Source organism: Periplaneta americana, chromosome 5 (genome assembly GCF_040183065.1).
Source record: "Periplaneta americana isolate PAMFEO1 chromosome 5, P.americana_PAMFEO1_priV1, whole genome shotgun sequence".
Taxonomy (NCBI): Eukaryota; Metazoa; Arthropoda; class Insecta; order Blattodea; family Blattidae; genus Periplaneta; species Periplaneta americana.
Genome location: NC_091121.1, coordinates 124334215 through 124358166, shown reverse-complemented (window position 1 = coordinate 124358166; position 23952 = coordinate 124334215). Strand labels below are relative to the sequence as shown.

Genomic DNA, 23952 nt, shown 5'->3' with positions numbered 1-23952 from the left:
TATTTCCAAAAGAAATTTATAAAAAAAATATCAAACGTGTGTAGAAAACGAAATAGGCCTATTATTTTCTGAAATTATTTTAGGTCGAGAAAGTGCAAATCTATTAAGTAATCTTGATAAACGCCAGAATATTCAAGAAAATAAACGCAGACAACGTGATGCAATATTATTGGCTGTTACGCAATTTCTCGCCTGTAATTTAAATCAATTCAATGAGGGAGAAATAGTAAAGAGGTTAATGATTAAAGCTGCTGAATTAATTTGCCAAAATGAATAAAAGTTTTCGAGTCTCTCACATTAACCAAGCGCTTTCCTAATAATTCGTAGCGATTATGATAAGGTGACGCAGGTCACAGCAGTTTATATTTCCCATCTTACTCTGCAGTCTCCTCTCCTAGTAAACAAACTATTTCAAATCGAGTGCCTCACGTAACCGAAAATTGTGCCCATGTATGATGTAGAAGATGCATCGTCATCCCTTCAAAAGTCGGCCATATTTTATTTTTGACGGAATGCAAAGAAAATGTACAACCTGAAAATTACATAATTATTGCAGACTTCTCTGAAAATTATTCACTTGTAATACAAGATTCAGTACAAGGTGTGCATTGGAACATATGCCGAACCACAATACATCCTTTCATAGTATATTTCAAAGAAGATACAGAAATTCGTCACAAAAGTATTGTTGTCATCTCAGAAAGCATGAAACATGACACCGATTCCTTTCACTTTTTTCAATCTGAAGCAATCAATTTCTTAAAGCAAGAATTCAACGATATGAAAAAAATCATCTACTTTTCCGATGGATCAAGTTCACAATACAAAAACAAAAAGAATTTTAAAAATAATTGCTTATATGAAGACGATTATGGAATTAGCGCTGAATGACACTTCTTTGCAACGTCGCATGGTTAAGGTCCATGTGATGGCATTGGAGGAACTGTTAAAAGACTTGTCACGAGAGCCAGCCTATACAAGATCCTCTAACAACACCAAAAGAACTGTGATTGGTCACAAAAAAACATTTCTAACGTGTCACTTATATTTTGTCCATTGAATAAGCACAAAAACCACACTGAAAATTTGCAGGCCAGATACCACAATCTAAAATCAATAACTGGTACATTAAAATTACATTCTTTCACTCCGTTGTCAGGAACTGAAGATTTAGTAAAACAATTTTCGTTCGAGAAAGAAAGTAGGCGACTGAAAATTTGAAGTGTAGTGTGAATGAAAACAAACGTTTAAAAAGCATAATGTACAAATACTTGAAGATATCATAACAAGTAAATTAGCAGTGTTACCTCGAGTGACTTGATCCGTACTGAGTGTAATGTTGCAACATTCACTTGATCATCCAGCGTCGATAAACCTCCCAGCACGCTTCTACGCTTCCCGTCCACAGCTGCTGCACCGACTGCTACACATTGTTTCGTAAGTAATTAAATTTCCATTAAACTATTGGAGATCCCATTGTGATTTTTTCTGGAATTATTAAGAAAACTTCAGTGCACCTAGTAGAAATTTTTTTAGATTTTTAATACGGCTATTTCACATTGATATTTAACTTTTAAAAATTGAATCATAAAAAAAATATTTGTAATAATTATATTAAAATTAGTTAGTAAATATTTAACAAAAGACAGTACATTAAGCTTTTAAATGCATTTAAAAAAAATTTAACATCAATATTTTCAGAAATATGACACTTTAAATGTTGCATTGTGTGACATTTTTAACGAATTTTAACATGTAATATTTTAAAAACATGTGGACTTAGGAGGAAATAAAAATACACTTGTTAGTTTATTAGACCCATAGAGTTGGTAAAAAAATATAAACACAGTCAGAAATATGAAGATCAAAATTCGTATAATTTTGTGCAATTTGACGTGGAATGACTCAGCAGTGCAAGGGATTATTATTATATACAAGGACAGATTGAAGTCTTTTAGATAATTGTTTGAAGCAAAGGGAACAATTCCGAAATGCTCAGTTGAATCTTTCAAGTCTTTTGGACTTCCTTTAAAAACTTTATTATTGCTTTAGATCAGTGGTTCCCAACCTTTTTCGACTCGCAAACCCCTTTCACAACGATCTGAGTTGGGAGAACCACTGACTTTTAAATATACATACAGTAAACATGCATAAAATTTAATTCCAAGCAAAAGGTGTATATTACCTCATAAGGGCAAAGGTGTTATCCTGTATTCTGAGTGCCCCAAGGCAAATTCCTGGATGTCTTCAAAAGCAAATTTATGAATTTCAGAATACATTAATGCAATATTAAAATGTACAGCAATCTATCTGCAGTTAGATCTGTGCACAGCAGAAGTTTCAACACAACCTGTTGTCGCCATCCTGGCTGCAACGAGACAGAAACTCTTGGTCACGTGTTGGGATTCTGTCGAAAAACGGAGCTGCTGCACAACAATCGACACCATAAGGCCAGGACCGGTATTGCTGATGTCCTCAAGTGTCGTGGATGGGAGGTATACGAGGAAATCCACTGTGTTTCATTCTTAGATTCGAACAGAAGAGCAGATATTGTAGCCATCCACAGGACTCAATCTTGACCCTACAATCCGGTTTGAGAGGGATGCTTTGCAGGCACAACATGTTGATGAGGAGAAGAAATCCATTTGAGTCCTGCATCCCATACCTAAGTGAGAAATATAACCTTCACAGTAGTCAGTGGAGTGTTTCTGGTGTTTTGTTTGGTGCGCATGGCACACTTCCTAAATTCACATGAAATATTTTAAAAGCACTCGGTCTCCGATTTTTTGAAATTCTAAAAATTTTATTGAATATTCTTAAGGATTCAATCCAAATATTACATTACCATTTATATTTTGGCCATTGATGATTCTATTGGGTTTGCATTTCTCTGGATGTTTTACTAAACAATTCCTGTATTTAATCTTTTTGTCTTTCTAAATTATTCTGTAGTGCTTTTATTCTGGATCTTTATGGTCTTCTCATTGAGGGCAGATTATTTTGTTAAAAATAGTTCCTTGTGTTGTTAACCTTAAATTAACTTAACCCTTAACGATTAAAACCTATAGTTACTCTAGTTACGGCTTAAAAGTTACACAATGTGTCGGTCTAGTTGCAATAATAAATACAAGTTTTCATTGTAATTACTCACCTCTTTTTTGGAATTCAGTGAGAAGGTTGCACCTACTTTCCATGGCACAGAGCTTTGAAGTCAGGAACCACAGAAGTTAAATAAAGTCTCAAATCACTTTCAGACAAAGTTTGTTTCTGTATTTATTTTTTAAATAGGCATATGAAGAAAATGACTATTCGCACAAGTATGAAAAGGGTAATAAAGCCATTATGGCTTTATTTGCTAACACTGGGAACTCCTTTAAACTCAACCAAAAACCAATTAATGACAAAGATTTATAACTTTTCTGTAACTGAAAATCAGTGGAAATTTCAAGAAGTTGCTCTTTTTCATCTACGCTTAATGTGGATTCTAAAATTGTTGACTCTTCGAAGGGATTGCGAATCCAATTGTTATTATTGGACATAGCAGGGAAATATTCTCTGAAGGTTTTTCCAAGTCCCTTCAAATGTTCTTTAACCATGTTCTTGACATTTTCGTCCAAAGAAAGATGATTTTCCACCGGGAAGTCGTGAAGGGTATCAAAGCACTCGGTTTGATTGCTATTGAAACACGTTTCCCAAAAATTAAGTTTTTAAATGAATGATTCGATACGGTCTTGCACAATATAAATGTTTATATTTGACTCCTGGAGAGATAAGTTTAAACTGTTAATTTTTGAGAAAATGTCTACCAAATAAGCTAAAGTCTGAAGCCAGATTTCATCTTCCATGCACTTTGCTTGGTGAAAGGCATGGCTGGTGAGAAAAACGTAAACTTCGCCTTTAAGCTCATACAGTCTGGAAATAGTTATTCCTCGAGATAGCCACCTAACTTCAGTGTGAGACAATAAACACTTATAAATGCTTCCCATTTCCTCACAAAACACTGCAAAGATGCGGGAATTTGTAGGGCGAGCCTGCATCATCCAGCACACATTTCAATCCATCAGGCATGCATTTAGAAACAAGAGCCTGTCTATGAATGCAACAATGTGTCCAAGAAGCATTCGGCACTACCGTTCACTTTGACAACAAACCCAGCATAATACCCTGTCATAGATTTCGCACCATCTGAACAAACGCCTACACAGCGAGTCCAGTCTATTGAATTTTCGCGAAAGCATTCGTCGGTTAACTTAAATGTATCTCCTCCCGTAGTTATCTCTTTTAAGGGTTTGCAGAATAGTAGCGCCTCTTCTACAGACTCCCCATTAATATAACAGACGAAAAGTAACAAAATGGCTAAATTGGCAACATCAGTCGATTCATCAAGTTGAATCGCAAAAAAAGGACTGGCACAAACTGTTTCCAAAATTTCATTTTCGACATAATTTGTCATGTTTTTAATCTGGCGGTTGGTCGTATTGTCGGACAATGGTACCATATTGACTTTTTTTGTGGAAGATTCTCTAAGCATGCACTGTACTAAATCACTTATACATGGCCACACTAAATCTTCAGCTATTGAATGAGGTTTTGCAGTTTTAGCAGTTCTGTAGCTAACGCGATAAGATGCTTGAGCATTCTCATTGTCACTGTTTGCAGCGGATACAAAAGTAGCTAAATCATTTTTCCACTCGTTAACTTTTCATGTAAAAAATCAGCAGATTTGTGTATGTTTTTCCTTTGTTAATCACACAATAGTAAACTGGAACAGCTTACCTGCAGCAATCTTTCAGGGAGGTCCTCTCAAAATCAAAACATTTAAGGAAAGGCTGAGAAGATTAGACTGAAAATGTAATTGTAGGTACAGTGCAAATATCTAAGTTGTGTCATGTAATTAATTAAGTTGATATGTAATTAATTAAGATGATATGTAATTTAGTTTATATCTAAATAAATTAAGGTGATAAGTAATTAATTAAGATGATATTTAATTAAGTTGATTTGTAATTAATTAAGGTGATATGTAATTCTTTAATTGGTAATAGTTGGGTGAAATATAAGTACTTATAAGTTAGGTTTACTTTTGCTTATTGTAGGCGTTATTATAGAATAGTTTTTATTTATAGTGCTAGGTTTATTGCATCTATTTATTTATAGTTAGAAATTTAGGTTTATTTTATTTTATTTTATTTATTTTTCTTTTATTGCTGTAATTATTGTAGAATTGTAATGGTATTATTGTATATTATATATCACTGCCACCGGGTGTATGCCCAATTGTAGTGTTAATAAATACATACATACATACATGGATGGGGTGTTTAGTTTCTAAATGGCGTTTAAGTAGAGAAGGTTTCAGACTACTGTTAGCAAGAATGTCGCCACAAACAACACACTGTGGTCTTGGACAGTCCTTGTCACCTATAGGCTATATGAAAATGCAAACCTAATGTAATTATCATCGTATTTTGTTTTCATTACACATGGTTCACATTTGTCGGATTGAAACACATCACTAAAAGCTGAATGACTTGTTGATACAACACTAACTTGCGATTTTGTTAAACCCTGTTTCCCTTTCCCTTTCAAACTTTCACTTTTCAACCAGTTATCGATTTTAATTTGAACGGAAATGATTCTGATACACAACTGACAATTTACTGCATTTTCCACAAGGAAAGAAGAAATAGGCTATTGTTGAAAATACAAAATTAAATATAAGTTTGTTGAAATTCCACATTAACATATAAAATCGAAGGCCTGACCGCCATGTAACTGTTCCTTAGTCGGGTCGCAGTACTGTTGTTAGTATTGTTGGAACACAAAGAAGCTGGCAGACTAAATATCCATTGTAGCAAAATCAAATGCAGTCCTAACATTGTTACATAACTGTAAATCAGGCATTCGCGGTAAATATTAATTTATTGGTGAAATAATGTGATAAATTCCCGATGTTACAAATATGTAACAAGGGGCATTATAGGGTTAATTTAATTTTAAAATAATAATAATAATAATAATAATAATAATAATAATAATTATTATTATTATTATTATTATTATTATGACAATGCCGCAGAAATGAAGGAAACAATAATAGGCTTAATCTCGAACCCCGCCATTATGGAAAAGTTTTGACAAACCCCTTGAAATATTTTGCAAACTCCCTGTGGGTTCACGAACCACAGGTTGGGAAACGATGCTTTAGACTTAATGAAATAGAAAATTATTGCTGTAGATATAATGAAATATTCTGTTCAGATTTTACATAATCACCTGTACACCTAAGTTATTTTATATTGTATCTGATTATTAATTATTGAATAAACTTGCCTTCCCAGGGGTAGCTTCCTTCTGAAAAAATATTGCTAATACAATGTTTTTTGTTTAGTATGCTGTCTCTTTTGGCAACCCTTACTGAAGAGCAGCTACCATGGTGGGATTTATATATATATATATATATATATATATATATATATATATATATATATATATATAGACACACACACGCGCGCACACGCTCACGCACACACACACACACACACACACACACACACACACAGAGGATATAAAATGATTTGATCGTTACATGTCCAACATCACATAAAACAGAAAATAAGCTATAATATTCCCAACATGAAAATGGTGATCTAATTAGATCATCGTATTCCATAACCTCAGTACCATAACATAACTTAGTGCATTATTACAGTATAGCTTCTCAAAACGACCTATCCACATAAAAAAATACGTTTATCAATATTAAGTAACTACTGAATCAAAATAAAATACCAAAATGTCAATTTGGCATTGCCCCTGTCTGGAAACCTGTCCTACCTCTACCTCTGTTAACGATAGCTGTCGATCGAGTTCATCATAGCTGTTATGGATGAATTTATAATTTTAAGGGATGAAGTCATGATTGTTACAATGTGCATTTGATCTTTCTTTCTCTTTCACTCTTACTTCATCGTCTACCTCACTTATGTATTTAAAGTGCAAATGTATAATTGTGAACAGTTGTTGATATGGTAAAACAATGAGCACAGGTACTCCATTTTCTAGCATTTTTAAAATCACTCAGATAACCTAGAAAATAAAAGAGCACATTTGAATACACGATATGAACACTGTGAAAACTATAATGCTATAATGAAAGCTGACTTGATTTCAAGTACCATCTTCCACGCTCTAACATCAATTTATTTTTCAGTGTTACTAATGTATACAGAAAGGCCATTCCATGTCAATTCATCCAGACCATGTCACCCACTGTTTCCAATTTTGCTGAAACTTTACATATCTCAGTGAATGGCTTCCTTGAAGCAGTAAATAGTAATATTGTTATGTAGTTGCATATCAGCAGTTGAGAAAACTACGAATAACGCCATAGTTTCCAATGTGATCATTGAATTGTTGTGACACTAGCTCTGTAACTGAGATTTATATTGAAGATTATAAAAATTGCACATTTAAATTAGGGCCTATTATGACTCTTTTACCTTTTCTTGCGTTTATTGGAATTTTTTTTTCAAAGTGCCACATCTTAGAAAATGTTGAAAATTATGTATAGTAATGAGAACACAATGCTATATCAGTAGACAAAAAATTTATAATGGGGTAATGATAACTTATTTTTTGGCAGAGAAATATAGAAGTGTAACCGCACAACATTTCTCAAAATATGAACAAAAGTAACTCTTTGGCTTAAGTTCTCTTGTAAGAATCTTGGTTTAAAGTATAGGTCCTACCTGTGGCTGTGGTGACATCAATTTGGCACAAAATGTTTGAAAATGGAACTTCACAACTGTCATTTTCAGGCCAATAATAGATGGAGAGAGTCCATATGGATGCATGAATTTTATTGTAGCATCACTTTCTTCATAATTAACTTTTAAATAAAACCCACATACCACAAATATTCATACACACAAGCAACATAAGAATTTGCCTTGACAACAGGTTTAAATCTGTAAAATATTACACTGTAGTCCGTATCAGAACTTCATAGCTTTTTTCAAATGTAGATAAAGGTATAAATTCATGCATGCAACTTGTCCTGGGAATGGTTTTTGTATTGTCAAACTGTTCAGTGAGATCATTTCGGACTTGAACTATTTCCTCCTTTGTTACAAAAAACACAGTAGGACCTAATGTCCTTGAGCTTTTTCTTAACAAAAATTGAATACTTGTGATGCAGTGATTATTTGTTCATTAAATGGTCTTTGTAAACTGGTTTTGGTAACCATTCTTTTCAAAGTACCCTGAAGTCCATCACAAGGAGATTTTCCATGACTAGGAGCAAAAAATGACCATTTGCATTTCATACCAGAATCTGCTTCATGATTATGTATATTAATGAAATTCTTGCACAGCCATCTGAGAGAGAAGAGTTTTAATCCCTTTACCGAAATGATCATTTTGTGAGACTGATTGGAGATAAAATAAAGATAAATAACTTGATCTTCAATGTTGAGGAATGTCTGGATGGCATTAAGAACCCGGAAATAGGAGCAGAAGTAATGGAGGAAAATATAAAAATCTTGAAGAATAAAATACATAGTATTGTATAGAAGGGAATGTATGACATGAGTATGAATGATTTGTTGGAATGCAAAGAACTATGCGGCAGTGCAGTGCTTGGGTATAATGCGATGTCAGCATCAGGAATAACAGACAGAGATAGAGTGCACGGGGTCAAATGTACAAGAGAAGCAGCTAGTGATGTCAGGCAATGTTAATCAGTGTGTGATGTCAAAGAAGTATGAAACATATGAATCAGCTACTGAAAGCCAAACAATACAAAGCCTTAATGATCAGCTGTTGGGAACAATACCAAAACGAGTCAAGATGCTGAAAAAGAAGAAAGAGCCAGGGAGGGAATCTGGTGAGAAGGAGAAGATAAGAATGTTAAAAAAGAAGAAACATTACGATTTAAGAAATTGATGTGAAGGGTTCAAGTGAAAAAGGGAAGGGTCAAGCTTAATGGACTATTAGGAGTGTAGCCAAGAAGGTTTGTTACGTGGACAAGTGTGGTGTGAGTGTGGTACATAGTTCTTGAAACAAGAATAAAAATTGGATAGAAATGAAATGGACAGAAAACAAAATAGTGAGTGAATTGTATTGTGGTGATTATTATATTATGTACAGGGGAGGATATTATTAGTTAGTCAGATAGTAGAGAAATTTGAAGAGTGATCATTAGAATAGAGAGGGTTGGAAATGAAGTTAGTTGTAGGAATGTAATTTTGAAAACTGGTTAGTTTAGTGTTATATGGACAAGTATGGTGTGAGTGTGGACTTTGTCTTGAAATGAATCTGATCGTAATGTTTCTTCTTTTTTAACATTCTTATCTTCTCTTTCCCACCAGATTCCCTCCCTGGCTCTTTCTGCTGAATAGAACTGAAATGGTCCAAGAACAATAATATTGAGTGAATCTTGTAGTAATTATCATAAATGTATAGAAGAGGATACATGTAGGGAATAGTTCGATATTAGAGGAATTTGGAGGGTGGTCGTTAGAATATATAGGGTTGGAAATGTGTTAAGTTAGGGGTAGGAATGTAATTTTGAGAACTGGATAGTTTAATATAGGAAGCTGTAAATAGTGATGATGAGTCCCTAATTCAGAAATGTGAAGGGCCATCAACCACTTGGTATGTTTTTGCTTACTTACTTACTTACAAATGGCTTTTAAGGAACCCCTCAGGTTCATTGCCCCCCCTCACATAAGCCTCCCATTGGTCCCTATCCTATGTAAGATTAATGCAGTCTCTATCATCATATCCCACCTCCCTAAAACCCATTTTAATATTATCCTCCCATCTACGTTTTGGCCTCCCCAAAGGTCTTTCTCCCTCTGGTCTCCCAACTAACACACTATATGCATTTCTGGGTTCACCCATATGTGCTACATGCCATGCCTATCTCAAACATCTGTATTTAATGTTCCTAATTATGTTAGATGAAGTATACAATGCGTGCAGTTCTGCGATGTGTAACTTTCTCCATTCTCCTATAACTTCATCTCTCTTAGCCCCAAATATTTTCCTAAGAACGTTATTCTCAAACACCGATGTTTTTGCTTAATGATAATAAATCACATCATAACCATCTGAGAAGTATTCTACAGTTTTAACATGCGAAAGATAGAGATCTGTTGTCAAAAATTGATTATGATCTTTTGAGTTTGGTAAACGAAAAATAAATCGTGATCCATATCATCAGAAATCAGACACAAGCACTTTGAATAAAGTCTTTCTTCTTTCTTGTGAGATACCACTGCAGCATGAAGTGTACGGTTACCTGTGTTCCAATGAAACTCTTGGGCCTCGTCTTGAATTACAAAACTGTAGTTTTCACTGAAATCCAATGAAATGATAACTGATTCATTATCCAGGTTCTCTTTTAACATTTTCAAGTAAGAAGACTGCTTTTACTATAAATGAATGTGGAATGAGTTTCTCAATTTTCTGTATTAGTAAAGAACGAAATTCAGAGAAAGTGCTTACTTCAACAACCATATCCACTCTATCTGTTACTACCCTTTGTCTTTACTGGATTGGTTCATCAGGATCAAAATCATCTGGGAATTTTTGTTGGATATGTTTTTTAGGACAAGATTGCTAGGCCACTTTTCACAAAGACATAGCATGCAAATTCTGTTATGTATGTCACAAGTTATTAGTTTAATCAGATCATGGTAAGTTCCTTTCTTATGAATACTTTCCAGAAGCAACTGAACATTCTGGTGGATTGTACACACACAGACAGCATGTGTACTGAGGATCCTGCAGGCACACACTCTTTAGGTGTGAGGATTTCAAATTTAGATAAATCTGTCTTATTGTGAGAGAATGTTGTCTTGAACAAAGAATGCAGCTCTGACAGATTGCTTAAAAGAAGCCGTTTTTGTTTATAAATATTTTTACTTATGCTTACTTTGTCTTTCATTCTGGACATTATTCTTGAATTACTGTCCAAGTAAAAATTAATCACTTTCTTGGTTGTCTCTTCTGATAGCATCTTCCCTTTCCTTGGTTCAGGCAATGCTAGAATACCTTTCTCAGTCACAAGTGCACGTGCCTGTCATATCATATATTCAGAAATGTCAAACATTTCACTAACTTTATTTCTAAGCCACGACGGTGGTACCAGTTTAAGTAGTTGGATTTCTTCACAGATGTTGACATGTTTAATTTCATCTTTAATTTGCCCCATTAACTCATCAAAATGTTGTGCTTTATCTTACACATTTTCTTCTGTTGTCTCAAGTTCTAGTTCGGTTGCCAATTCAATATAAAAAATTTAACTGATTTTAGTTTGAAGTGTTTGTGCTGCTGATTGAAACTTCTGCTTAGCTGCAACCAATTGACTGTGCCTAGGAATTGAGTGCAATTGTACAGGGGATATGTCTAACTGAAGTGAACTGGTATTCAGTCTACTTGGTGATTCTTGAATCAAATCTGTAGATTCAATAACTTCTTCACCAGAAGAAGATGTTGCCGTGTTTTGAGTTGTGAATATGTTACGAACTGTTAAGTGTTTTCTACAAGTTAGACAGAGCTTCTCCCCAGGAGTCACAGCTAGTCCACTGTGTCTTAATTCCTTTGCTTCTTTCAACGTTATTTCAAATAGAGCTGATTTAATCGGACACTTGTGAATGTTGAAAATGTCACAGCATAACCTTTGATGGAGTGTAGATATTTGTCTGGGCTATGTGTTTTGAACAAATATCGGAGTCATCTAGAGATATGGACTGGATATGACTACGCCAGAGTATAAGTTCCTGTTCTTTGTGTATCAATGTATTTAATACCTTCAAACCCCCACTGCATTCTTCCCCAAGAAAGCTTCCCAGAATGCAAGAGCAACTGCTACTTTCCATCTTATTTACCTATAAATGAACAAACAGATATTGTAATCTGTTCAATTGACTTGTGATTCTGTGTTTATTGACAGAATAACCATGTATTGTTATATGTTGTAAAATATAGATTTTTAGAGAGATATAATATATACTTACGTGTTATATTACATTTTCACTTCATATATTTACACCCATCATCTGACAACTTGGGTTGTAAACAATATGAGAGAGAAATTGACAATCCTGCCAACTGCTTGGCTTGTACACAAATATCAGAGCGAATGGCTATTTCAATGACTTTCAACTTTATCTAAAGAGAATGACAACAGACACGAAACTATTATGATAGCAACTAACATTTTCTCCAGCCACCGGCGTGGCTCATCCGGTCTGAAGTTGCGCTTGGGCGCGGGTTCGATTCACGCTTCGGGTGATTATCCGGTTGGGTTTTTTTCCTAGGTTTTCCCCAACCGTAAGGTGAATGCCAGGTAATCTATGGCGAATTCTCGGCCTCATCTCACCAAATACCATCTCACTATAACCAAACTCATCGACGCTAAATAACCTAGTAGTTGATACAGCATCGTTAAATAACCAACCTAAAAAAAAAAACATTTTTCCCTTCTACTGAAAACATGCTATTCCATATTACCATTGTTTCTCCAAAACAATTTTTTTTTCCTGTTACAATCTTATTATTCCATAATTATTCCAGAGACGCTTCATGGTATTTGAAGGTGTGGCAATATGAAAAAAAAATTGTGAACTTTCGCAATTAAATTTTACATACATAGGTTGATTGCGTAAACCACGAACTCAAATTAGCAAACTACATATCTAATTCAGAAGACAGTCATTCTACAGTTTAATTTCAAAAGATCAAATGTTTAGCTCAAAAACTTTAGAATGTACAGAACATTTTGTGTGTTAACATGTAACAATTTTCAATCCTAAGTCTGTAAGTTCCAATAGTCACTAGCCTACTCTGGAACCAGTCTGCAAAATCAGTTCAAATTGTAAGACTATCCATAGATATGTTTTTAGCACAATTCAACAGGTTTTTATGAAAATCCCTGACATAGGGTGACATTTTCAGAATTTTCTGGATGATTTGACATGGAATGATTTAGAAGATATACCACAATAGAATACATATTGCTTAATAGTAGTTGGCATTATGGAACAATACTCCCATCCATATAGACCTATGCTAATTATTTATTATCATGAGCAGTGCCATGTTTCATGTGGCTCTCGTATCATATGTAAATTCTTCAAGAGGGCAGCTCTGTTGTACCCACCTCCAGATTAAATTGCTGACTTCCAGCTGTCTGCTTAAGATTACTATTGCTGGTAAATGACTTAGCTATCTCCTCATCCACCCTACTACTCTAATCTTGTCACAGTCTTCAAGCTCCTGTCACTTAGCTATCCCTTCAACTAACCCACTCCAACCTTATCACAGTCCTCAGCCTCCTGTTACTTTGCTGTTTAAGTAAATTTCTCTGGACTTAAGACTTTTTAGAATCACTTTCTGTTTTCTATTATTTAATTCAGAGTAAACACTCATTTTCCATGCTTTCATTTCCTCTGTTCGTTTTTCATATTAAAGTACAACCCCATTAATGCGCTCGTCAATTGACTGTGGCTTTCAAGTGTAATAAGCGGGACAGCGCTATAGATGGGGAAATGGAAAAAGCAATTTAGACACCACTTCATATAAAACATATTTTATTGTGCATTATTGTAGTTACAGTGAAAACTGCAAATAAGATCTTTCATATGAAAAAAAAAAATGTGATTGTTGTTTGCCGTGTGTTTGTACTATGCCCCCAAGATAAATTTTCGTCCCATGAATGCAAGAGATGAGCTCTAGTAACTCGTTGTTAGTATACAATCTACAGTTTCGTCTGTGAGTGAGATCATGTTACAAAAGATAATGCAATGAGTGAGGTAATATCTATAATGTGTGTAAGAAATACAGTGCATAATATTAATATTAGTTGAGGCATACCTCATTGCAATAACAACTATATAGTATTGAGATCCACTGTATGTGAAGATGATTTGAAATAGGATAAAATAGCCTATTAAAATTAACGATTACTGCACTTTACATGGGTACAATACAGTATTTATATGGGTACAACACTTTAAGCACCTCCTATAGACGTGTATTCACCACTATCTCATACAACTCGCTGGCACGAACAGTAAACACCTCTTTGTCAGCTTAGTTTACTCATAGGTTGCAAAGGCGAGAAAGAGAGGCAACTGTAATTCACATTCTTTCCGGACGCAGATTTAACTTGGAGACATAGTGCACTGTTCCATCGATATAGAAGACAGTCAATGTTTACCTACTTAGATATAACATGCAGAGCAAGTCCCCTGCATTCGAAAAGCATCATGTTTAGGTAGACAGGTAGAGCATGAAATTCAAGGAACATTATGTACAGTAAAAAATCGATCATATAGGAATGAGTATTTAGGAATTGTTAATTGAAAAAAAAATCTCACTTGACAATATGTATCAGAGGAAGAACAATTGTTCGTATGCACCTGAAGTCTGATTAGTGTAATATGTAGCTGTCGGCGATTTATACAGTGGAGGGGGAAAGGAACTGTCCACCTTATCCCATTATCTCCTAGTCTAGTTGCCTCAAAAGTGGGCCTTGTTGGTATCACTTGTGCGATTGACTTGTCTTCGGACAGTTGACTAAACAACAACAATAACAATTCCAGTAGTTGGTTTAAAAATATCGTCCCGTCCTACTTTAGCATTGAAATGTTCCAATAAAATTTTCATGTGATATCTAGGTAACTGATCAAAAGTCTGTTCCAATTCCTCATAGAAGCTATCCTTTATATTGTCGTCTTTCTCTTCTGTAGGGGCGTGAGCATTTATAACTACAATATTGCACCATCTACTCTTAAGTACTAAATACTATAACCTATCACTGATAAATTCGATCTTCGATCTTATTTACTGCTGATTTTATTCTTTTATGGATAAAGAATCCTGTTCCTAATTGTGTCATGCCGTTCCCATCTAACCTAACCTCCTGTACTCCCACAAAGTCTATTCTACATCTAGCTAGTTCTTTTGCTACTGATGTTACTCCTATATAGACTTATAACATTCCAAGTTTGCTGTGGTCGTGCCAGAGAATCAGCCTCATTCTGAGGCTTATTTTGAGATTTCGCAACAAGCTGTTTTTTTACAGTGATTGGTTGTTAGCCCTTTCCCCAATTCCCAAGCTGGAGGACCACCTCTCATCGGCTGTCTGAGACTGCTTATTCAATATATTCACAGCTACCCTCCATATCTGGAGGCCATCTCCTCTATCCACAACCTGAGGACGCGCCATGCCATGGTGATAGGGACCCACAATACATGGCTTTTATTTTGCATAGCAACAGTAAATTTTGTTTATTTGTTCATATGACGTCGTTCATATGACATATGCTATTCGGAAAATGCCATCGAAATTGCAGAGAAGCAGCACATGTTTACGCAGAGAGATATCCATTGCATATGTATCATTCCTACAATGTTTTCCAGCATCTTGCAAAGCATGTGCATACAAATGCCATGGTGCAAAAGAAAAACACAACAAGAGTGAACGTATCAGATGACCTGTGAGGAATGAGAAAGAAGCTGCTGATGCCCTTGCTGTGGTGATAATCCTCATGACTCCACAGGAAGGATTGCTCGTGACTCAGGATTGCACCATAGTACAGTGTTTAGAATTCTCAAAGAACAAATTTCATCCATACCATATTTATCTCCATCAGGAACTTGAGGGACTTGACTTCCAGAATCGTGTTGATTTCTGAAACTGGTTTATAAACGGACCGTGATTTCGAGCACAGAATTCTATGGGTTGATGAGGAAACTTTCAAGAGTTATGGTCAGGTGAATCTCTACAATGCCCATTATTGGTCTCCAGCTAATCCACACTAGCTACATGAAGTGGATTACCAGCACATGTGGAGCTTCAACACATGGTGTGGCCGCCTTGGACACTGAGCCGTAGGACCATATTTTTTGAGGAGAACTTGAATTGTAGAGTGTACGCACACTTCCTCCCAAACATTTTGCATCAGTTGCTTCATGATGTTACCCTTGCGCTTCAGTTAATGATGTGGCTTCAGCAGAATGGCTGTATGGCTCACTTTTTACATACAGCTCGACGAATTATTAACGAGTTATTTCCCCTACGGTGGTTTAAACAAGGAGGACTAGTAGCTTGGCTGACCCGATCTCCTATCTTCACTCCAAATGACTTTTTCTTGTGGGGGAGAATTAAAGTCTTGGTCTACCAGATGCGTCCAACAACTAGAGAAGACATGAAACAAAGAATTAGAGAAGCCTGTGAGTCTCTCAGGTGTACTCAAGTGCTCCGTGCAATCATGGATGTTAGTAGGAGATCAGAATGTTGTTTAGCACAGGGTGGCGGATATTTTGAACAGTTACTATGAAGATTGTACGTACAGTACATTAACAACGTACAGCTTTTCTCAGAATATACCATTTTTGTTGCTTTATGAGTGCACAGTAAAAGTTAGAAAAAAAGTTTCAGTAAAAGTTTTTTTTTTTAAAGTAGTTTTCAATGGTATTTTCAATGACGTATGTTCTCATTTGAAATTTCGAAGTTGATCACAGTTACTTCTGATTTGTTATGGGAAATGGTACTATCATCAATCCATTCTTTACATAGACCTTGGTTGTCAAAATTTTTTTATGAACAACTAGTATCATATAGTTTATGAGAAAAAAAGTCTGATAGGGGTGGTCTGAAACACCTGGTATATATTTGTTTTTTACAATTTAAGTATATTTTTCTGAATAGATGTTTATCACTGGGCATGTCTGGACCAGTTTTCTCGTCAACTTCCTCCCACAACGGCCCCAGCCGGTTACACATGTCCATCATGCAAGGTGGGCTTGTTTCCAGCCAATAATCTAGTGTCTCCTGTGGCTGATGTATTACGTGAGAAGTTGGCAGGAGTTAACTGGGCACGGGCTGGACTGGGTCTTCCATTGGTGAGTAATAATGTTGATACTTTAAATTTACAACAGTTGTATTGTACAGTACATTCGCGTCATGCTTGATCCAAAAAAAGCGGACAGGAGCAAGCCTGTAGAGCGTGAGATAAAATGTGGCATTTTAGATCTGTAATCTCTGGCACTCATATAATTTATTATTAATGGCATGCACAAAATCACCAATTTAATTCACTAGCCTGTGTTACAGTAGTTGCTGAAAGTGGTGTCCATTAGCATTCAGACATTCCCGACATCTTTTGATGAAATTTGAATTCACACATAAAAGTTCTTCTTTCGTTATCCTTCTAATTTCTGTTCTTATATTGTCTTTCAGTTCATTGATGGTATGTGGATTATTTCTATAGACTCTATTTTTTAGGATTCCCTACAAATAATAATTCACACATGATAAGATCTGGGGAATGTATGGGCCATAACTCTGTAGAAATAATTGTCATCAAAAACCTCCCTTATAGCCTTCAAAGAAGCACCTGCAATATGGGCTGAGACAGAATCTTGTTGAAAATATGCATGTTGTCTCTCATTATCAGATAAAATTGTAAAAAAAAAAACTGTGCGAGTATTTGCATGTGACACTTCTTTGAATTTACAATATCTTCAAAAAAGATCGGTCCTGTTACTCGATTTGTTGTTACGACACACCACACACATCAAACTTTTTATCATACAGGGGGAACTTCCTGAATTAATCGCGAATTTCTGTGCACCAGAATCTATTGTTCTGTGAACATAAATAACCACGTAAATGAAACCATGCCTCATTAGAGAAAATTATTAAATGTGAATCAAGAATACTATCAACAACGTTTTGTAAAACCCAATTACAGAAATTCACTCGACTTTCGTTGTTATGCAGCTATAATTGTTGGACTTCAGTAACTATGCAACGTTTCAATTTTAAAAGTTCAGTAGGCGTATGGGCATAAGTTTTTGATATGCCTACTGCTTGTGCAACACAATGTAAAGATTTATTAGGAGAAGGTTCAAGAGATGCAACAATATCAAGTTTTGCTTGTGTTAGAACCCTTCATTTTGGCCTCTGAATTTTAGAGTTCAGCAGTCCCGTTTGTCTTAATCTAATGACAAGGTTTCGAAATGCACCTCTATTTGGAGGTTGAATATCAGGGAATTTCTCTACAAATTGCCTACGCACTTGTCAGCATAAATCAGTTTGGCATAAGTTTCGTACATAAATATTCGCTGTTGTAGAGTAAACTTTTCAGCTGGAATTTCAATCATCTAAACAACTAAGCACACACACTCAAAATTTATTTAAAAGAAATACACAAGCACACACGTCTTCTGTCACTAACATCTCTGACTGTACTGAGCTATGCAGTGATTGGTAACATACAGGTCTGCACAACCTTGAAGCATGAAGCAATCAGCGGTTGAGATCTTTCTTCATTCTTTGGATCAAGCATGAAGTGAAAGTTAGTATGATGTATTTACCTTTCACTTTTGCACCAAATACAGTAGTGTGCAAATTAATCCGAAGACGACATATTTTTACATTTTCTGTCATTTTTGGCCTCACAGCTGCTCATACCACTTTGACATCTGTAGTACGTGTAATTCCATTGTTGAAGGTCTGTCATTATTATTTTTTTTATAATATGTGACATTTTGCCTGTCGTTTTGTACTTATAAGCATTTCAGTTGTGTTGAAGACTTAATACTGCAATCCTGTGTACATTCTGTCGTCTTCACAAATGGATACAACTCCACAAAAACGGTCTAAAATTATCACATTAGCAGAGCATTCTTTTATGACACAGAGGCAAATTGCTGCAGAATGTCACATCGGTTTGGCTACTGTTAATTCGATCATAAAATGATACAGGGAGACTGGATCCATCACACCCCAGAAAAAAGGAAACTGTGGCCGGAAAAGGAAGACTTCACCTGCAGATGATCGTTTAATTGTCAGGAAAAGTAAATTAAATCCTAGACTAACTGCTGTCGACTTAACCCGCGAGTTAATGGCTACCACTGGGGCGAATATTCACGTCACAACAGTGCGGCTTAGGCTTTTGGAAACTGGATGAAGGCTCGTAAGCCTATTAAGAAGCAACTGCTAACCCCTGTTATGTGCAAAAAAAAAACGCTTAATGTGGGCAAAATTACATCAACACTGGACAGTGAATGACTGGAAGAATGTACTTTTTTCCAATGAGTCTCATTTTGAGGTCCACGGCCACCGCGTTTCTTACGTACGGAAAGGATCCGGAAAAGTAACAGCAGCTCATCTCCAACAAGCACCCAAATACCCCCCTAAAGTAATGTTTTGTGGTTGTTTTACACATGAAGGGCCTGGAGCATTAATACCTATCAAGGGAATGATGAATTCTGACAAATATATTCACTTATTGGAAACCAGAATCGTACCCCAGCTGCAAAAATCATTTCCAGATGGTAGAGGTGTGTTCCAACAAGACCTGGCACCATGTCATACGTCTCGAAAAACTACAGAATTCTTCAACAAGAAGAATATTCAGGTACTCCCCTGGCCAGGCAACTCACCCGACATCAACCCCATTGAGAACTTGTGGTCAATTTGCAAAAGAAGAATGCAAAAAAATGGATTGTTCTACAAAGGAGAAGATGATTTCTGCCCTCATTGGTGTATGGTTTCACGATGAAGAAATGAAGAATATTTGTGGGAAATTAGTGGAATCCATGCCAAATTGTCTCAGAGCTGTTATTAGGAACAAGGGAGGCCACATAGATTACTGAGGTATGTCTTAGATCCTTTTTTTATCCCGTTTGAGTGTTTTTACATAACTAATTATGTTGTTCGGATTAATTTGCACGCTACTGTATGTAATGATATATTTTCTCTTTTTCTTCTCATTGTAACTACGAAGTGTAGAGAAGTTATTTTGTATTTGTGAGTCTCTCTTATTAGTATGATGTATTTACTTTTCACTTTTGTATGAAATAGGTTATAGTATGATACATTTTCTCTTTTTCTTCTTGTTATAACTAAAAAGTGTAGAGAGAAAGTATTGTGATGCTGCAAAAAAATAGTTTACTTATTTTCACGGAAATATATGTTTTCTGCATTCCATCGAAAAAGTGATATTCAGCATGTTATCTCTTTGTCTGTATACAGGTATTTCTCCTGAATTATGAAATTGATTTTGTTCATTTGTGAATTGCTTTTGTGACAAATTAAATGAAACCATGACAGACTTGTGACAAATTATAAGAAGTCTTGGATGAAAGAAATTAAATTCCTTTCTTATAATAATAATAATAATAATAATAATAATAATAATAATAATAATAATAATAATAATAATAATAATATCGGAAGTACATGTATTATTATTATTATTATTATTATTATTATTATTATTATTATTATTATTACTACTACTACTACTACTACTACTACTACTACTACTACTACTACTACTACTACTACTACTATTATTATTATTATTATTATTATTATTTTATTATTATTATTATTATTATTATTATTATTATTATTATTATTATTATTATTATTATTATTGTTGTTGTTGTTAGGGGAGAGTTGGGTAGTATCGGACAGTTAAGGATTGATTGGATTTAGGTTCTACAATTAATTTTGAATTGAATAATTAGTAGAAGTTACCATAAGAAAATATTTTTTTAGTAGGTTATTTTACGATGTTTTATCAACATCTTAGGTTGTTTAGCGTTTGAATGAGATGAAGGTGATAATGCCAGTGAAATGAGTCCGGGGTCCAGCACCGAAAGTTACCCAGCATTTGCTCATATTGGGCTGAGGGAAACCCCCGGAAAAAACTTATAACATACTTATTTCACTAAATGTGAATATCAAAACTATGCAATGGTAACTTTACATTTGAAATTTAAATTCAGATGTTCTAAAATAGTGAAATCGAGAAGAGTGTTAGCTAGTACTGGACACACCCTAAACATTGTTATTTTTTATTGTCTGTGATTAGAACAGTCAAACAAATTCAGTACTGTGTTTTTTCTTTTATTTCACACCAATCACATTGGTAAAATTTTCTAGTTCATTAAGTGTTAGCACAGTTTTCATGTGCCAAACCCTGGCAGAAGTCACACTTGATCCAGCTTTCCTGGAAGGTTTCACCGCAAATGATACTTTCTGTTTCCTCTTCAACATTTTTTCCGTCCTTGGTTTTAGTTCGTGTTTCGCTTTGTTAGCTCTTTCATTTGTCCTATCTTGCATTAACACGTTCACTGCTGACTGTATTGTTTCAAAATCTATCCCCAGGAGCCAATTAGTTTTTTGTGTTTATTTATTATGTAATAGTGTCTATGAATATGAATTTTTAGCGTTTACAGGTCACAGGCACCTTGTTAACAATTCCATTACCAGTGCCATTTGATGCATTTACACGTCACACATATTTTTGTTTGTTACGTGACTGTATATTGAAATATTGTAAGGGAAAACAAATTAGGCCTACCTTACTTCATTTGTGATAGATTCCGAAGCAGGAATAGACACACAATCTAGGTTGGCCAGGGCAATCACGACAGTAGAATGTTGATTCTTTTCTTCTGCCACACACTTTGCAGCATTTCCTCATTATTTTGTCTTTCTCATTAGGGCGTTGTTTTGCAGGCAGGTGTTTCACAGTTCGTGATACCCGTTTGATTGTTGGACTGCTGAATGGTGCATACGAGAGCAAATATCATGTTACTGAAAGTCTGAAATCATATAACGAAATTCTACTCCTTGTAGTGTACCGAAAATGCAATTATGTGCGTTCAGTAACATCATTTGGAAGAGGTGGATGCCAATTTTTTTATACCACCAAACTGTTTTTCTTTCACATACGTAATACAAAAGCATTTGATCGTGCCGATCAATGCCTCATATGTGGTTATTACACTTTTCAATAATTGCATGTGGCTTTTGAACTTTTTGCCCTCTTTTATTCACTGTTTCAACAATACTGTCTTCAAATTCAGTCGAGATAAATAAGACGTCCCTCTTGTCTTTCCACTTCGTTACAGCTACACCATTAGCACACTGACACCTACATTCTCCCTTCTGTAACTTAGATTTCGTCACTTCATTTGGGTTGCAATTGGAGCGTAATGTTCTTGTACAGTATGTGTCAGCTTGGAGAAGCTATAAAGGTAGGTCATAACCATTGTAAAAATTGTTCATGTATAGAGCATGACCCACATTCAGCTTGCTGTCCATAGGTTTTAGTACAGCATTCGAGGTATGTCGCTTTGCCACCCAAATAATCGATTTGTCCTGTGTATACTAAAATTCGTAATACCATACCATTGTCTTCTGTAGCATGTACAATTTTATTCCGTATTTGTGTATTTTCCCCTTTATGTACTGTCTAAAAATTAGACAACCTCTCCATAGTACCATAGATTCATCTAGTAAGAGATTCCTTCCTGGATAATACACATTATCAATTGTATTGTTGAAGAGATCCAGCATAGATTTTATCTTCACTAGTCGCCCATGTGGATTAGGTTCACCAGGTTTAGGATTTTATGCAAAATGGAGGCACCGTAATATTAGAAGGAAATGATTCCTACTCATCTTAGACGAAAAGCAGTCCATTTTGAACAAGGGATCTTTCTACCAATAGTCCTGGATACATGGCATCTGGATCATACTCATGTGAAACAAAAGACCTAGAAAAACCTTCATCTCTTCTACTTTGACATACACCCATGAAGTCATTCTAGATTGCTCAGTACACCTAGAAAGAAAAAATTCTTCTGCATAATTATTGGTTTCTGTTACTAGCAACTCATAGAACTCGTCACAAGCAAATAAATTCCAAAAAATTCACTGGGTCATCATCAGCAAGTTCGACTTTTAGCCCAGGAACACCACTAAAGTTTATATTTTTCAAATTAGGCGGTCCATCTGACCAAAAAGAGTTCGAAATATCCAGATTTTGAACTGGAGTGGCAACTGGAGTAGTACTTGAATTATTAGAACTTTCAAAATAAGTTTCACTATCACTATCACTCACTTTCAATTTCACTTTCATTTTCACTTTGGCTTTCATTTGGATTGAAATCACTGTCACTGTCCGGATCAGGCATTGAAGTATTCAATAGACATGCAATTTCGTCATCCTCGCAAGTTTCAACTGACGCCCTTGTAAGATTTTTTGCATTTGAAGGACCTGGAGGTGTCTAAGAATTATCATCTAATTTATCATCCATGATTCCTCTACTTAAATGAGCGGAAGGTAATAACCAAGAATGATAATAAGTAGCAGCACCCTTCCAGTAAGTAATACTACATAACAATACAGGATAACCAAAATACTGGAGGAATAATGCGCGGGAAAGCAAGAAAACAACTATGACGTGCATACACGTCATTGGCATATGGCGCGAGGACTGTGTGACGTCTATACGCGTCAAGTGGCATTCAATGTGTTAACCTTTTCTTCTCTTTCCCATTCTTCAAAGCCTGCTTCTCTTCCAACTGAGTTTTGTAAGGACTTGATGAGAGTATGCCACTTCTAGCAACTCGTCTCCTTCTCACATTAAGCCTTCGTTGAGCAATTTCTGTAATTGGTGAAATCAATTTAATGATACGACTAAAATAGGGAATCAGAGGTAGTGTGTTTGAGTGGGATTTTGACGTTGAAGTTGATGCTGGATCAAGATGCTGATTGGGTGGTTTCAAGGATGAAGCAGGTGTTATGGATTCAAAAGATGATTGTTTTGAGCTTGAGATTGGGAACAGCCGGGAAGAAGTGGACGGCTTGGTAGTACACAATGTAGCTACTGACTTAGTTGCTGAAGCTTCTTATACTTCTGGAGGCTGAGGTAGGTCCTCTACAGTTGTCTCAGGACCTTTAGATCCACCATTCCTAGACTCTTCAAAAACTTATCAGGGATACTTCAGATGGCAAGTAGTCTAAAGTCAGTGAAAATGTTCCGGTTGAATGGATGAATGCCAGTACACTCAAACTCTTTCTTTGCTAAGTCCATGCAGCATACTTGTGAAAATGCAAAGTTGAC

General features: G+C 35.5%; 1 protein-coding gene across 2 annotated transcripts in view; it reads left to right on the top strand.

Moving 5' to 3' along the window:
- The window catches only part of LOC138700145 (zinc finger protein-like 1 homolog), a 119452-nt gene that overhangs the window by 19020 nt on the left and 76480 nt on the right, over positions 1-23952 (top strand). For both annotated transcript variants that reach the window (XM_069826528.1, XM_069826529.1), the window contains exon 3: positions 16727-16920. In XM_069826528.1, coding sequence (XP_069682629.1) covers positions 16727-16920 — 194 coding nt within the window. The remainder of the gene's footprint in view (positions 1-16726; positions 16921-23952) is intronic.